Genomic DNA, 17,483 nt, shown 5'->3' on the forward strand with positions numbered 1-17,483 from the left:
TTGAATATTGTCAATACGCAACACACACACACACACACACACACACACACTGACAATACTCAAAGAAAGTCAATGCCCCGCTGTTCCACGATGATAAATGTGATGGCTTTGTATCTCACCGCAGGTTCCTGCAGGCTCAGGTCAATCGCTATTAAATTACAAACGTCCACCTCTCAAAAACCGATTGATAGATGGATACTGCAAACACACAAACCACAAAGAGCCCTCCGTTGCTTTCACAAACCCACCAGTTGTGCAGCCTGAAAAAAGGGCTTTTAGGTTGTTGAGATTTTTTACTTGTGCATTTGCAAATTCATTTGGGCTCTCAGTAACACCATACACTCTCCAGAGCTTGGACCGAGTGGACATTTGTGAGAGCGACAGAGCGACAGAAAAATACCTATACAGAGAAATCTTCTGGTATTTCTACTCTATTTGTTTCTCTGAGCGTTTTATATTTTCAAAGAGCTGGACTAACTGTGTTTGGAAAAGGACCGCGGGCATGTTGGGGGATTGTCGGCCATGCATATAATCGCTTACTTACACTCTGTGAGTTTGCTTTGGATCAGGCAAATTACCATCTGAAAATGAGCTGAAAAACACTCTGGGCGAGAGGCCTGCGTCATCCATGGCAGTTCACTTTCAGTATTTCTTACCGCAGCGAATATACAGGGAAACATGTGGAGATGCACACAAACACACACACTGCTCAGAAACTGTAGTTGCATCATTGCTTTCAATGTACTTCAAATTTAAAGAGGAAAAAATACTCTCTAAATACTATAGAAACAAACCTTACTCTTAATCTTGGCACAGAATCTGTCTAGTTGTGTGGTAATGCATTATGATGATGTTGAATGTTAAACTTGTCACTGTGAGGGAATATGCGCTTCCAGCATAAAGTGGACTCAAATCACATAATACACTCGCTCTAATTGGGAAGGCCATAAAATAAAGTCTGCGTGACACAATTACTGCAGGCAGGGTCACACAAACACTCTCACACACAACTTTCATGGACAGGGAGACGTAGGCTTAAATAATTAGCTATAATATGCCACAAGAGTATGCTCAGAACAATATGTGCACTTGGGTGAGCGGCGGAGACTGCTTTCATCTTTTCCACTGTGTTCGGTCACCCCCGAAGAATGGCAAGGCTTGAAAGGAAGCACAGGAATCGCAAAAAAAAAACTGCATCATATGTTTATGAATTTCTATTCAATAAATGCCATGCCGCCCTCATGAAAATATGGGCATTATGGTTTCGCTTAAAATGGAATATCAAGGAAGAAATTCCCGCTGTGATACATGAGAGAAATGTTCAAGCAGCAACACCAACATTGGCTTGACAAGCACACACCTGTGTGGTCAACACTTAGGGGAAAAAAAAGGACTTTTGTCTAAATACCTTTGGTGTTTCAACGTTAATATTCAAATTTAAAACGGCTATGATGCCGTCGTTTTCATGTGAAGAAGTGGCTGCTGTTGATTTGGTCTGTAATAGGAAGCAGACCCTCTCTGTTGCGTCGAGGTTTGGAGCACTTAGCAGCTAGCGCATTGTTTTGGAACAGAGCAATAAAAAAGAACCACCCCTCATCACTGAGCCGAGACAACAGCTTATATAGAGACGCCTGGATCCAATCGATCCACAATGACAGTTCTCTAATCTATATGCATGTTATTTTACTTACAAATGTAAACTCATTGTTTGGTATTAGCTGAAGTGAATTTCTAAGTACAATTTGACATAACAATGGATATTTTCTGGGGCTTTGAAATAATTCATAATACATTCAATATATTCCTTAACCACAATGTTCAAATTAAATAATTATTCTTTTTTTATATGTTACCTATACTGATGAAGCACTTAAGTCAATCCAAAGAGATAGAGAAAAACCCCTCTCCTCCTAAAAAGGTTGCCACCTCTTTCCATCTCACCCAAACACTTCACATAGCCACATCAACATCTGTAATGAATACATCAACATCTGTAATGTATACATACACTACGGTACGTGCGAGAGTGATAGATAGGCCTTAGCGAAAACACGAAAACACGAAACAGGATATTAAATCTCCGTAGACACTACTAATCTTGACTCTTACACAACTAACTTCTCTCCAGTCAGTCAGATTGCTATTAACCATGCTCCCAAACCCTATCAGCTCTCTGGGCCGGATTAAAAGCCTGCAACTCTCTTTCTCTTTCTCTCTCCACTCTGCTTTATTTAATCAGTGGCCTGGTTATCCCTAGAAGGCAAATTACTGTAGCCAGGGATGATGACACTGACCTTGTGACATGGGGGAATTGGATGGGGAAGTGGAGGACCCGACACTTTGGGCGTATGAGCTTGTCCAGGTCTTTGGGCCTGTGGTCGGGGATCATCTTCATGAAGGACGAAATGGAGGACAGGAAAGACTCCATGTTGAAAGAAGAGTTGAACGCCACCACATCTGCCACCAAGCTGGGGGGAAAGGAAAAGGGTACACACACAGTCAGTGACACACACACGCGTACGTACACACACAAAGTGACACTACTTCATTTGCAGATTCAGTGTGTGCCACATGGAACAGTTCAGCATAGTCTGCATTTATCAGTACAGTCTTAAATGGCTCCCATTCTCTTTCATTAGAACGAAAGCCATGCATTATAATTCAAATTAGCAAAGCAATCTGGCTTGAATCCAATCAAACATCTCTTAATGATCCATTCCCTTTGAGTAGCGTATTATTTAATGCTGCCATATTTGACTGGGTTAATGCCATTAAAGTAGATTGAGTGGGCCTTGCAGAACTGACTTATTGACGCGTTGCCCTATGCAGATCAACAACAATCACTTTTCTTTAGAGTGCCCCTCTCTTTACTGTTTGCCTTCTGATTAATGACAGCCCAGTCGCTCGACAAGAGTGACTTCAATTACCCAGAGAGCATCATGTCGGCCTGCCGTAATTAACCAATCACGTTGCGCCCCAGACATGCTCATTAAGACAAACTATTACTGTATGAATAGTGTGTTGTTTGTTTATTTTAAATACACAAACAAACAGAGCAATTATGCTCGTTGCTCATCGTCTTTGCTTGTTACGACCTCTTGTTCCTACTGTTAACTGGGATAATAACGTGCACTCACTGTGCACCAGATAGATTGTGTACTGTATTATACATTGTGTACTGCACACTCAAGGCCGGGCTGGTCTTTACCATGAGAGAACCTGGTTGTATCCGTACTGGAAGTCTCTGTCCTGGCTCTTGCGGACTGGATAGACCAGCTGGTTCTCGTGGAAGTAGAGCACCTTCTTCAGTGTGGCCAGGTCAGGACGCAGGGCCACCAGTTCAGACAGGTTCAGCACAGAACTGGCAAACAGGACCCTGAGGACCAGAACACAGCACAGGGGGTTAGGATGGTGAGTTAATCTATCTGCAAATACAGTGCATTCAGAAAGTATTCAGACCCCTTGATTTCCTTTCCACATTTTGTTACGTTACAACCTTATTCTAAAATTGATTAAATAACAAAAAATCGTCATCAATCTACACACAATACCCCATAATGACAAAGCGAAAACTGGTTTTTAGAAATGCTGCAAATGTATAAAAACTGAAATGGCTTATTTACATAAGTATTCAGATGCTTTGCTATGAGACTCAAAATTGAGCTCAGGTGCATCCTGTCTGTCTTTCAGATGTTTCTACAACTTGGAGTTCACCTGTGGTAAATTCAATTGATTGGACATGATTTGGACAGGCACACATATGTCTATATTAGGTCCCACGGTTGACAGTGCATGTCGAGCAAAAACCAAGCCATGAGGTCGAAGGAATTGTCAGTTGAGCTCCGAGACAAGTCAAGGCACAGATCTGGGGAAGGGTACCAAAAAATGTCTGCAGCATTGAAGGTCCCCAAGAACACAATGGCCATCATCATTCTAAATTGAAAGAACCACCAATACTCATCCTAGAGCTGTCTGCCCGGCCAAACTGAGCAATCGGGCGGGAAGGGCCTTGGTCAGGGAGGTGACCAAGACCCGATATTCACTCTGACAGAGCTCCAGAGCACCACATGTTTTCAGAGCCAGGGACTGGGAGGCTAGTCAGGATCGAGGGAAAAATGAACAGAGCAAAGTACAGAGATATCCTGAAAACCTGCTCCAGAGCACTCAGGACCTTACACAGCCAAGAAAACACAGGAGCGGCATCGGGGCAAGTCTCTGAATGTCCTTGAGTGGTCCAGACAGAGTCCGGACTTGATCCCAATCAAACATCTCTGGAGAGACCTGAAAATAGCTGTGCAGCAACGCTCCTCATCCAACCTGACAGAGCTTGAGAGGATCTGCAGAGAAGAATAGGAGAAACTCCCCAAATACAGGTGTGCCAAGTTTATGGCGTCATACCCAAGAAAATTTGAGGCCGCCAAAGGTGCTTCAACAAAGTACTGAGTAAAGGGTCTGAATACTTATGTAAATGTTATTTCAGTTTTTTATTTTTTATTCATTTGCAAAAATTTCGAAAAAAATATTTTTGCTTTGTCATTTTGAGGTATTGTGTGTAGATTGATGAGGGGGGAAATCTATTTCATACATTTTAGAATAAGGCTGTAACGTAACAAAATGGGGAAACGGTCAAGGGGTCTGAATACATCAGAATGCACTGAACAATTATGTCTAACAAACGCTGGGCCTTACTACCATATCTTCGTGCTTGCTAATGTCGGACTAAAACGAAACCCTGGGAGGTGAGGGATAGCTCTCTTTTTAGCCGAGCCATATCAGACTTGAATGTCCCCACTGCTTTCAATGCCAACCACTAAAATGCCTTTTATCCATCAAAGGGATAAATCCTGCTAAATATGACCCATTTATCATAACCAGCAGGTAAAATAGTAACATCACCCAAATCTAATAATTTCCCAAGCAGGATAATCCACCCAGCCCTGCCCAGCTCTGCTGCAGCCTCTCAGACAATGCAGCATTTCCACCGCAGCCCTGTCTCTAACAGCATATCTCTCTCTCCGTCTCCCTCTGCGGCATCTCTGTATCTGTTGCGTGCTCAGCGATGAGGCTTTGAAGCTCCATCATCTTCCTATGTGACCTCATCCTCCACTTCAAGCCTTGGCCCATCCCTTCATCAGTCAGTCAGTCCCCTTAACCCATGAGCGAGGAATCTTTGATGTGGTTGAGTCCACGAGCCATCGCTAAGATCACGTCCCCGTGTGCCTCTCAGACATGGGATTAGCCCAATTTCCTAGCCTGTTTGGGCCTTCGATCAAAACTAAAAGAGGCCTACAGGACTGCATGTTACAGAAATCACCCTCACCCCCTAAACTCTGTCGGTAATGCGGGGGCTCTGACTCAAACCAGATGAGAGTTCTCTATTTTTACCTTTTTCATGCCAAGAATATTCCACAGGGACATCCTGTGTAGTTAAGAATTAGACGCACTGAAACTGCAGGGCTAAAGTATCCCTTTAGTGGGAGATGGATTTTAAAAAAAATACGTATTTACCTTTTTTCATATAAATAAGTAGAACATTTTGATTTGTTATGTGCTGAATTACCACTTGTCATCCCATAGAGGGAACAGCAAATATCCCATTCTCCAAAATCCAAAACAGCAGAACTGAGAAAGGGGGTTATGCTTAGTTACTTACTGTATGAGCTATTACTTAGCCACATGACATTCCATAATGTACCTAGCCACCAGAGGTGGGACAAGACACAAGTATTCAAGTCTCAAGTCACAAGATCCAACTCAAGTCCCAAATAGAACTGTTAAGTCTTGAGTCAAGTCCAAGTCGTGCATTCAAAGAGCAAGTCAAGTCGCAGGTTTTTTCAAGTCAAGTAAAAAAAAATGAAGAAAAATAAAGGCAATGAGTTGTTCAAATACAAATCTAAGTTTATTTATTTAGATTACCAGAGAACAAGTTATTTTGTCTACAATGCATTTTGATTAGAACTACGTAATAATTGATTTGAACAACAAATTCCAAATGGGAGCTTCATAAGTAAATGATCCATTTCAGGCAATGTTGACTTACCAAAAGACCAGTATGCCAATGCTAGTAATTGTTGCTTGAGGCCCCATTGCTGGTGATCTTGCAAAGTTAACTGTCCATATTATTGACCAATGGTGTAAAGTACTTAAGTAAAAAATACTTTAAAGTACAACTTCAGTAGTTTTTTGGTATCTGTACTTTACTATATATATTTTGGACAACTTTTACTGCACTACATTTCTAAACCTCACACTAAACGTCAACAAAACTAAGGAGATGATTGTGGACTTCAGGAAACAGCAGAGGGAACACCCCCCTATCCACATCGATGGAACAGTAGTGGAGAGGGTAGCAAGTTTTAAGTTCCTCGGCATACACATCACAGACAAACTGAATTGGTCCACTCACACAGACAGCATTGTGAAGAAGGCGCAGCAGCGCCTCTTCAACCTCAGGAGGCTGAAGAAATTCGGCTTGTCACCAAAAGCACTCACAAACTTCTACAGATGCACAATCGAGAGCATCCTGTCGGGCTGTATCACCGCCTGGTACGGCAACTGCTCCGCCCTCAACCGTAAGGCTCTCCAGAGGGTAGTGAGGTCTGCACAACGCATCACCGGGGGCAAACTACCTGCCCTCCAGGACACCTACACCACCCGATGTCACAGGAAGGCCATAAAGATCATCAAGGACATCAACCACCCGAGCCACTGCCTGTTCACCCCGCTATCATCCAGAAGGCGAGGTCAGTACAGGTGCATCAAAGCTGGGACCGAGAGACTGAAAAACAGCTTCTATCTCAAGGCCATCAGACTGTTAAACAGCCACCACTAACATTGAGTGGCTGCTGCCAACACACTGACACTGACTCAACTCCAGCCACTTTAATAATGGGAATTGATGGAAAATGATGTAAATATATCACTAGCCACTTTAAACAATGCTACCTTATATAATGTTACTTACCCTACATTATTCATCTCATATGCATACGTATATACTGTACTCTATATCATCGACTGTATTCTTATGTAATACATGTATCACTAGCCACTTTAACTATGCCACTTTGTTTACATACTCATCTCATATGTATATACTGTACTCGATACCATCTACTGTATCTTGCCTATGCTGCTCTGTACCATCACTCATTCATATATCCTTATGTACATATTCTTTATCCCCTTACACTGTGTACAAGACAGTAGTTTTGGAATTGTTAGTTAGATTACTTGTTATTACTGCATTGTCGGAACTAGAAGCACAAGCATTTCGCTACACTCGCATTAACATCTGCTAACCATGTGTATGTGACAAATAAAATTTGATTTGATTTGATTTAAAGAGAATCATGTACTTTTTACTTCATACATTTCCCCTGACACACAAAAGTACTCATTACATTTTGAATGCTTAACAGGACAGTAAAATGGTCCAATTCACACACGTATCAAGAGAACATCCCTGGTTATCCACTGCCTCTGATCTCACTAAACACAAATGCTTTGTTCGTAAATTATGTGTTTGGAGTGTGCCCCTGGCTATCCATACATTTATTTTAAAAAATTAAAAAATTGTGCCGTCTGATTTTCTTAATATAAGATATTTAAAATAATGTATACTTTTAGTTTTGATACTTAAGTATATTTTAGCAAATACATTTCCTTTTGATACATAAGTATATTTAACCAAATACTTATAGACTATTACTCAAGTAGTATTTTACTGAGAGTCATTTTCTATTAAGGTATCTTTCCTTTTACTCAAGTATGACAATTGGGTACTTTTTACACAACTGTTATTGACCAAACAAATTTGGAGCTGCATATTAATTTATGGCAATCCTACAATCTCGCTACAATTTGAAGTTTGCGATGCACAGCAAATCAGCAATCTGTTCGCTAGTTCAGTGGTTTTTGACCCGCGACACCCAAAAATGAGTGGTTCAAACTTAAAGTTTGCAACCCCGCACACGCCCATGCCCACACGGCGAACACGCACACAAATGTAGCCTGTCATTACAGCCATAAACGGTGATGCATTTTCAAAGTGCAAGATACAGAAATAAACTGTGTTTTACATCTGCATTTTGAGCTGAGTCATTCATGATAGCAATCAATATCAATTAGGTATAACTTTATCAAGTCATACTGTCACTTTTTGGAGTCAATAGCAAGCAGGATCATACGACCTCCCAGCATGCAGCGGGGGTTGAATGATCGGAATAGAAAGCATGTAGCCTTTTTCTTCCTAATAAATATCATCATTAATTCACCAGAATGTTACCAGAATCACCAGAATTTTCATCGCATAAATATTGAAGGTAGTGCGATGTTACAGCTAGCTATCTTTAGTCATAGCCAGTACGACCACTGAGGTAAAGAATCCACCAAAACTAGGCCCATTTTAAATATGAACATGATCTATGACATCACCAGGTAGCCCATTGTGGTGGCAAAGATGCGTCAGTAGAAGATTGCTAATTAGCACTTTACATGAATAATATTAATGTATTTTGTGAAGTGCACCAGTCCCTCCTGCAGAAAAACACCAACATGATGCTGCCACCCCCGTGCTTCACGGTTGGGATGGTGTTCTTCGGCTTGCAAGCCTCCCCCTTTTTCCTCCAAACATAACGATGGTCATTATGGCAAAACAGTTCTACTTTTGTTTCATCAGACCAGAGGACATTTCTCCAAAAAGTACGATCTCTGTCCCCATGTGCAGTTGCAAACCGTAGCCTGGCTTTTTTATAGCGGTTTTGGAGCAGTGCCTTCTTCCTTGCTGAGCGGCCTTTCAGGTTATGTCGATATAGGACTCATTTTACTGTGGATATAGATACTTTTGTACCTGTTTCCTCCAGCATCTTCACAAGGTCTTTTGCTGTTGTTCTGGGATTGATTTCCACTTTTCGCACCAAAGTACGTTCATCTCTAGGAGACAGAACGCATCTCCTTCCTGAGCGGAATAATGGCTGTGTGGTCCCATGTTGTTTATACATGCGCACTATTGTTTGTACAGATGAACATGGTACCTTCGGGCATTTGGAAATTGCTCCCAAGGATGAACCAGACTTGTGGAAGTCTCCAATTATTTTTCTGAGGTGTTGGCTGATTTATTTTGATTTTCCAATGATGTCAAGAAAAGAGGCACTGAGTTTGAAGGTAGTCCTTGAAATACATCCATAGGTACGCCTCCAATAGACTCAAATTATGTCAATTAGCCTATCAGAAGCTTCTAAAGCCATGGCATCATTTTCTGGAATTTTCCAAGCTGTTTAAAGGCACAGTCAACTTAGTGTATGTAAACTTCTGACCCACTGGAATTGTGATACAGCGAATTATAAGTGAAATTATCTGTCTATAGACAATTGTTGGAAAAATGACTTGTGTCATGCACAAAGCAGATGTCCTAACCGACCTGTCAAAACTATAGTTTGTTAACAATACATTTGTGAAGTGGTTGAAAAACGAGTTTTAATGACTCCAACATAAGTGTATGTAAACTTCCGACTTCAACTGTAGGTAGGCTACTCTGTTTTTGCCAGGCAAAACCGGAAGAAAATAAACAAGCGCTTTCTGGTCACTATCTGGATATGTGCAGCCGCCTTTGCACGCAAACTTTTCTTTCTGAAGCACAAATTGGATGTTTTTGAAACAATCATTTGATGCAATGCCGTAGCCCAATGTTAGTGACCAGATCGAATAAGCAAAGGTATAAATATCAAATACAAATGGTAGGCTATAATATTATGTAGCCTATTAAAATATGTATGAAAAAACTTCCCACTTGCACCACCCAAAACCTTCCCATTGCGCTAGCTCACCGACCTGTTTTGATTGACAGTTTGCTGGTCCAATCAGAGGGCTGAGTGTGTTTCACCAGCCAATAATTTTTTTGCAACTGCAATACTGTCTCTGGCTACGTGGAGAACAATCCAAGGAGACTCTATCCGCAGAATATGTGACGAAACATTACAAAACCTGGCGAGATGATTTCAAGTCATCAGTCTCAAATCAAAGTCGAGTTTTGAAGCTCCAAGTCAAATGTGAAATTATTGTACTTTCTATCAAGTTGAGTCTCAAGTCATGACATTTGTAACAACAGTCAGACTTGAGTGCACACCTCTGCTAGCCACTATCGATTTGACTACCTGTCTACATTTTGACTGATGACCTTTTTGAAGTTGGAATTCTACTCTATATGTGACAGGGCTCGCCCACTGTGTTCTCCAGTAACGACTGTTACTGCGGTGTTGCAGAGATGACAGAGAGGGATCAAAACCAGACAAGTACACATCCATCTGAGCGTTAGCCCTGTGTGTGGGTGAGCCGCAGCATCATGCATCGCTTCACCAAACGTATAGTAAATCGCCCTATATTTGCCAATCATCTGTGAAGTACTCACCAAGTCCTGAATCAAACCCGTTTCTGCAAAGCAGAAATTATCATCAAATAAAATGATGAATAATAATCATAGTGTGCCCTCTGGTTTAATGGCAGGATAGTATCTAATTGATCTGGGTTTCCCTAATAAAACTTACAAAGTAATTCCAAAGCAAAAAGAAAAGATAGCTAAGTACTTTTACACATTGGGTTATTCCCCTAAAAGTAATGTGCAAGATAAAACAGAAAACATATTGACACCGAAAAATAGAGAGTGAAAGGTTGGGGACATTTCAAGCAGCTGTGTCTCATTACATATGACCTAAATCCTCTCTGTGGAAGTCAATGACCTAATGGAATCCCAATCTCTGAAGTCCACGAGTGAGTGATACAAGGGTACCTGAAAAATGGCTGACAACCACATGGCCCACTTTCCATCTCACTGTGCCAAAACAGAGGAATTGGATTTCCCCTTTACAGAGCTCACAAACAACATGTTGGAAAGACCATTAAAAAAAGCAGTGTACAGTACCAGTCAAACGTTTGGACACACCTACTCATTCAAGGGCTTTTCTTATTCGTATTTTCTCATTGTAGAATAATAGTGAAGACATCAAAACTATGAAATAACACAGATGGAATCATGTAGTAACCAAAAAAAAGTGTTAAATCAAATATATTTTAGATTCTAAATGATCCACCCTTTGCACACTCTTGGTATTCTCTCAACCAGCTTCACCTGGAATGCTTTTCCAACAGTCTTGAAGGAGTTCTCACATATGCTGAGCACTTGTTGGCTGCTTTTCCTTCCCTTTCCGATCCAACTGCACTCAAACCATCGCAATGACTGGTACTGTATATTTCACAAAAACAATGATCTAGCAATCTTAATCAGCACTGTATCAATTCCAACAGTCATGTTTCTATGTATACCTGTATGAGGGGCTAGCCGGGATAGCCTGCATGAAGTACAGGGCTGCTGTCCTGGCCCTCCAGTGCCATTTCTTAGCTGGCAGTGTGTAGGACACGCAGTCGTCCACATTCTCTCTAAGCAGGTCTATCAGCTGTTTGTGGGAGCCACCGTAGAACGCCTCTACCAGTAGCACACTCATGGATAGGCTATTCTGAATCTGAGGAGAGAAAAATGAATGATAATAATCAAGGACAAGATAACTTCAGTAAGAATAGGGAAATGAGGGGGAAATCATTGCTTTCAGAGATTGACAATGAAGGCCTCCTTGGCAGGGAAAGAGGAAAAGACCAGTTGGATTTTGGGAAGTGTAGTCTATTCATTTCCTGTGGGACAAAAGAAATCTGACCAGTTGTATCAGTTATGGTAAACTGACCTAACGACATACCATTAGGTTTTTTGTAAAATAGTCATCACAAACTATCTGGTAGTGTAAATTAATGGCAAAAGCAAGGAAGAATATGAGTGATGGTGATGGAAGGAAATTGCAGCCTAAAATGCTGAGGATACATTGATATAATATAACTGTGTTCCCGTGCAATTTCTTTTCCAACAAATTTCCTCCCCATTATTTCCAGTTTATTACAGTAAATGTTATGTCCTCCATCTCATTCTTCCATTAAGCTGCCCACAATGGGTAGTAAGTTATTTGCCACACTCATCATTCGCCCACAGACTTTCCAATCAGTCAATATCTTGGTCCCTCTCTCGCTCTTAAATACAAGTCATATCTTAAGCAGAAAACTTGCTATGTCATTTTTTTTAACACCATAAAACCTTAAAAAAAAGTAAAAGGCGGTAGATATGGAGTTCAGTAGGAAGTAAATGTTTTAGAAAGGCAAACAGAAGTTTAGACCAATGACAAAAATACATCTTCCTGAAAGCAAAATTGTGACCCATTGTAACAAAATGTTTAATGGAAAACCAATATATATTGGCAGCATTAAATTTGTAAACAAATCCTAAATGTTTAGATGAGATATTGACATCTCTGACCTAGTGTGTGACTCTTGCCAAGCACCGAGCATTATTCAAGCTTTCACAGAATTTTAAACAATTATGTGGATAGACAATGGACCATTACTGTATGGCATAACAACAGCAAACAGAAGACAAACATCTCATCTGGAATAGAACACGAAACAACACATTTTCAACCACATCTCCGGGGGGATTTCCAATCTTACCACCATGCATTGCAAAATGGACCCATTGACGATCAAATCTCTCCTCATCTATACCTTTCGCCCACCCTTTCAGAGTATTCAGGTTATTGACACCATTCCACCTCAATGGCAGACATTAACTGAAAGGGTTAATGTCACCATTCTCTCCCCCACACACTGATGTGACAGGGAATCCCCAACGCACCAAACCACTCAGGAATTAATAACACAGTAATGACACTGTGAATGTTGACAAGTCATTTCACGACCTGACATGTCTGACTGGAGACTCTCAGATAGGCTTTGTCATTAAACCGAAACACCATTTCAGCCTGGAAACAAAACAACATGACAAAAAGTGAATATTGGAACATAATAAGAAGGTACATATTGGAAGGTCATTTTTTCCCCTGGCTCATTGTTGTTGTTGGCTTTTCTAATATTTAGCACAACGCCCTTACATGTAGAATTTTACTTTACATCCTCAACGTCACTGACGACATTGCCAGAGTATAGGGCGACTACAGCACATATTCATTCTCTCCGAAATCTAAGTGGAAAATCACCACCACAGCTTTATAAATCCTGTGTGTATCCCGGAAAAACACACTGAAGTGCATAACACTCCCCTCACCACACACACATCACCCTGAGGTGCAAAGGGATTTCATGCAGAAATACAGGATTATTTAGCAAGGGTGGGGTGGGGTGAGGCAGCCAGCATTTCCATATAAAAATGCATAAAAACGTCACTGTGAGGACCAATCGTGACCATTAAAGTCATCACCAGAAGCACTACCCCCATCGTGCCCTTGGGGGTAGCAGGCACAGGGTTGGATGGGATTGCAGGGACCGGCGGCAAACACAGATCGCTGGAGCGTGCGTGCCAGATTCCGACACCTCCCTTTTGCTCCCTTCGGCCATGCAGGGTTTAAGCATGCATTCTGTCTGTGTGTGTGTGTGTGTGTCTGTCTGTGTGTGGGAATCATCTTAGATGGTGGCTGACAGGGAGGAGGATAGCTCTGATTCCTTTTTTTTAGGATTTATTTATCCTAAACATGGGATCAGATGAGAGATCCCCCTCAGATACTGTAGCAGCTGAGACCATGGCAGTTTGAGGCTAACACGGAACCCAAACCGGCAGCGCGCGTGCGCCATCGTGCGCTATCGTGCATAAATGTATTTTGCCCACCCACACCAAACGCGATCACGACACGCAGGTTAAAATATCAAAACAAACTCTGAACCAATTACATTAATTTGGGGACAGGTCGAAAAGCATTAAACATGTATGGCAATTTAGCTAGCTAGCTTGCACTTGCTAGCTAACGGTAATTTTTCCTATTTAGCTAGCTTGCAGTTGCTAGCTAATTTGTCCTGGGATATAAACATTGAGTTGTTATTTTACCTGAAATGCACAAGGACCTCTACACCGACAATTAATCCACACATAAAACGGCCAACCGAATAGTTTCTAGTCATCTCTCCTCCTTCTAGGCTTTTTCATTTTTGAACTTATAAGGTGATCGCATCTAAACTTTCATTGTATTACCACGACAACCGGCAACAAAGTTCATCTTTCAATCACCCACGTGGGTATAACCAATGAGGAGATGGCACGTGGGTATCTGCTTCTATAAACCAATGAGGAGATGACTTTCAGCACGATCTGCGTCAGAAATATGAATGACTTCGATTTTAGCCCTTGGCGTCGCAGACGGGTGCAATAATTGAATAACATGGATTTCTAAATGTATTTTGAGACGCTCGCGACATGTCCGGTCTGGTCAGCATGTAAGGCTAACCAAAGTTATTTAGCACTGTCCAGAAGGTAGTTAGGGTTCAGGGCCCACTTGACCAACCAGCTAGGTGGCAAATGTAGTAAATACTAACACATATAAGATAAAGGCTACATAATACATCAACATTTGAAAAATTACTAGACATAAAAATTAACTGTAGTCTGACATCTGGGAAAATAGTTTAGCCTCTGTCATTTTATGTTCCTTTAATCTGAATAAAATTCCTGGCACCAAATGTATTCGAGAGCAAATGTCTTAGGATTGAAATGTTTTGAAAGATGACATACTTGAAAGACTACATTCCTAGTGTATTGAATTGTTCACCATGATTTTATCTGTGGGCTATAACTGAGTTATAGGTCATAGAAGCATTTCCTATTTTCCACCATTGGTGTAAATGGCAATAATATTCACAGATTTTTCTAAAAACTATGATTACATTAGGATCAGTGCTCAACCAGCAAAACAGAGGGTAATATTGTGTCCTAAAAACCTTTTCATTCAGTGTTCTCATGACAGGCCTTTCAGTTTGACAATGCAAATGTAAGCAGCTTCGCACATCGAGCAAGGAACGTGTAATGCTATTCATAACTCCTTTGATCTCATATTAGAAAAGGGGAGGAAGCTCCCATTTTCCACGGATTAAGGTTTCAAAGCGGTGAAATGAGTGAGAAGTGACTTTTCCTTCTTTTAATTGAGGAAGTCGTGCCCTTGTACTTCACAAGCGCAGGCTTTACGTAAAAGCGAATCATTTAAGGATCCACTGAAAGGGACTACAGCTATAATTATAGGCACATGGACATGTGCTAATCTCTCTGTGCTGCCTTGGATGGGGAGAAGGAGAAGGCACAGTGATACGCACAATAGCCAGGAAAATGAAAAGACAGGCAGCACAGCAGTCTAATGCAGAACTTTACAGACTTCATATGACAAACTAAAATGAAATGTTCCATCTACCATACTCAATGACATCAGATCTCCTTTGGTAAATGAAACTACCTATGAGCCATGAATGTGCTACTATGTACTTTTTTGGGTTATTAAAACCATACTGTATTTGTCAAAATATGATTTCTCATTCAGATGACGGATCACACTTTCAGGCAGTCTAGGCCACTGAATGAAATAATGCTTTTTTTATTTACATTGTGTAGGCAATTTTCACGACTTTTGGGTGGCCTTGTAAATTTAGAGCATCCCTTTGAAGTAGGCCTCAAGAAGCTTACTCATTTAAAACCACATCACTGGTGAGTATTTCACTGTTGAGCTACTGTAGTGAGAAAAAAACATTTTCTTGAGTAACACAGTAAGCAAACTGTCATAAACGCAATACTATTCTCTGTATTTTAGTATGAACTGACTGATCAGATGTAGGCAGAAAACTTGTGTCATCAATTGTGACCATTAGTTGACTCGAGGGCTTGAAATGGGTAGAGGTCTATTTAGATTTCGTATGAAATGTAAGGCAGTAGAGTATGGGTAACTATCTAACCTACTAAATGGAGAATCAGTCCTTCCCTTAATTCTTTAAAATGTTCAACATTATTGCAACAATTAAGACTGTCTGGCTATGCATGTAATACTAAACCAAATACTAGCTGTGTGTGCGCATGACAACTCGTAGTAACCTAGCCATACATCAAAAAGAAGCGGGGAAAAAAAATATTCTCAAAATAACTACTTTATTTCGTATTTTGGAGAAATAGCAGCTGTCACATAAGAGAGAACAGTTCTTCAGCACTCTAACATCATCTTTACTTTGGTGAGTTGAGTAACGTACATTAAATCCAGTCATTAAACAAACTGTTCCAAGGATTTCTTCTATGGCCTTTACCGCTCAAAGATCCAGAAAACTCATCTTTAGCAAGCCGCACTAACGCGGTGCTGGACCAGAGCTAGATTGTACAGTATCCAACATCTCGTTTACACACTAATTTAATCCGTAACCATATCCGCCATCGAATACATATAGCCTAGTCCCCCCCAAAAAAACAATCATCTTCACTAAATACAAATTAATGAAGAAATAAAGGTAAAGTGTTTGAAACAACGTGCTATGCGTTGCAGTGTTCTTTTGTGTCTGCATGTGGAATGAAAACTCACCTCTTCCTGAATATGCTTGCTAGAAAAAAGGACGCACATATTTCGTCCATGCGTGATACCGTCATTTTAGGAACGCCTCTCACCCGATGTACACTATTTACCACAGCCACAAAGTCCTACACCCCGCCTATTTCTACAATTTTGTTTCTTAAAATGTGTTTTTAAACCTAACCTTAAAAACACTGTTAACCTTACGCCTAACCCTAACCTTTAAATAAAAAAAAAAATCGTTTTTGTTTTCATGAATTTTTACGATATAGCCTATTTTGACTATGTGGCTGGGTCACTAGTGGAAACCCTCTCACCTTGCTGGTTGCATGATCAGAGCATTCCGGGATCCTTGGGACTCCCTACTCCAAACTATAACCTTAACTCCTACCCTAAGCTTAACCATAACCCTTACCTTAACTTTACATTTACCTTAACCATTTTAAATGTCAACTTCAACGGGGTATTGATGTCCCAGATAGCAAAGAACCTGTTTGCATAGGTCTTCAGTGGCTTGAGCGATAGAGCTTTTTCACACAGTATTTTGACAATTCTGTCAAGGGGGAATTTTGCTAGGCTACTTGTGAGCATATTCTCTGCCAATAACTGATCTTCCATGTTTTAGTTGACTCAGTGATGAAATGTGCATTTCTCTTACCCAACATCTGATCGATCATACAATAGACTATCTTCTTTCTATGTGTGTGTGTGTGTGTGTGTGTGTGTGTGTGTGTGTGTGTGTGAGTGAGTGTGTGCGTGCGTGCGTGGGTGCGTGTGTGTGTGTGTGTCTAACTCAATGAACTCTTCACCTGCTTCTATTTGCATTTCATTACGTGAGTTCAATTAGTAAGGTCATGGATAATGTCATTCTTCTGAGTTCCTGTGCAAACAGTTCATGGCAAGTTTTGACAATTTTAGCTCAAGCCTAGTTTTTCTTTTCAAACTTTAAAAAGGCAAAGTAATTTTAAAGTCTATCACACACAGCCTCTAAGAAATCTGGTACATAAAGTAACATCCACATCAGAAGATAAAGATAGCAATAAATTATTTTTGAGAGGGAGACTTGAG

The 17,483-nt window shown here is 40.7% G+C and overlaps 1 protein-coding gene across 5 annotated transcripts in view; it reads right to left on the reverse strand.

Moving 5' to 3' along the window:
* gtdc1 (glycosyltransferase-like domain containing 1) overlaps positions 1 to 16,534 on the reverse strand; it is a 45,609-nt gene extending 29,075 nt beyond the window's left edge. The window contains exons 1-4 of one of the 5 annotated variants that reach the window (XM_036974569.1): positions 16,428 to 16,493; positions 11,320 to 11,516; positions 3,209 to 3,376; positions 2,295 to 2,468 (exon numbers count right to left, since the gene is read on the reverse strand). In XM_036974569.1, the coding sequence (XP_036830464.1) occupies positions 2,295 to 2,468; positions 3,209 to 3,376; positions 11,320 to 11,516; positions 16,428 to 16,466 (578 nt within the window). In that variant the 5' untranslated portion in view covers positions 16,467 to 16,493. Of the gene's footprint in view, positions 1 to 2,294; positions 2,469 to 3,208; positions 3,377 to 11,319; positions 11,517 to 16,427 lie in introns of all 5 variants that reach the window. The other 4 variants (XM_036974566.1, XM_036974565.1, XM_036974564.1 and 1 more) reach the window with 4 other exon arrangements.
* Between the last annotated feature and the right edge of the window lie 949 nt (positions 16,535 to 17,483).

The sequence above is a fragment of the Oncorhynchus mykiss genome, chromosome 3 (assembly GCF_013265735.2).
Source record: "Oncorhynchus mykiss isolate Arlee chromosome 3, USDA_OmykA_1.1, whole genome shotgun sequence".
Classification (NCBI taxonomy): Eukaryota; Metazoa; Chordata; class Actinopteri; order Salmoniformes; family Salmonidae; genus Oncorhynchus; species Oncorhynchus mykiss.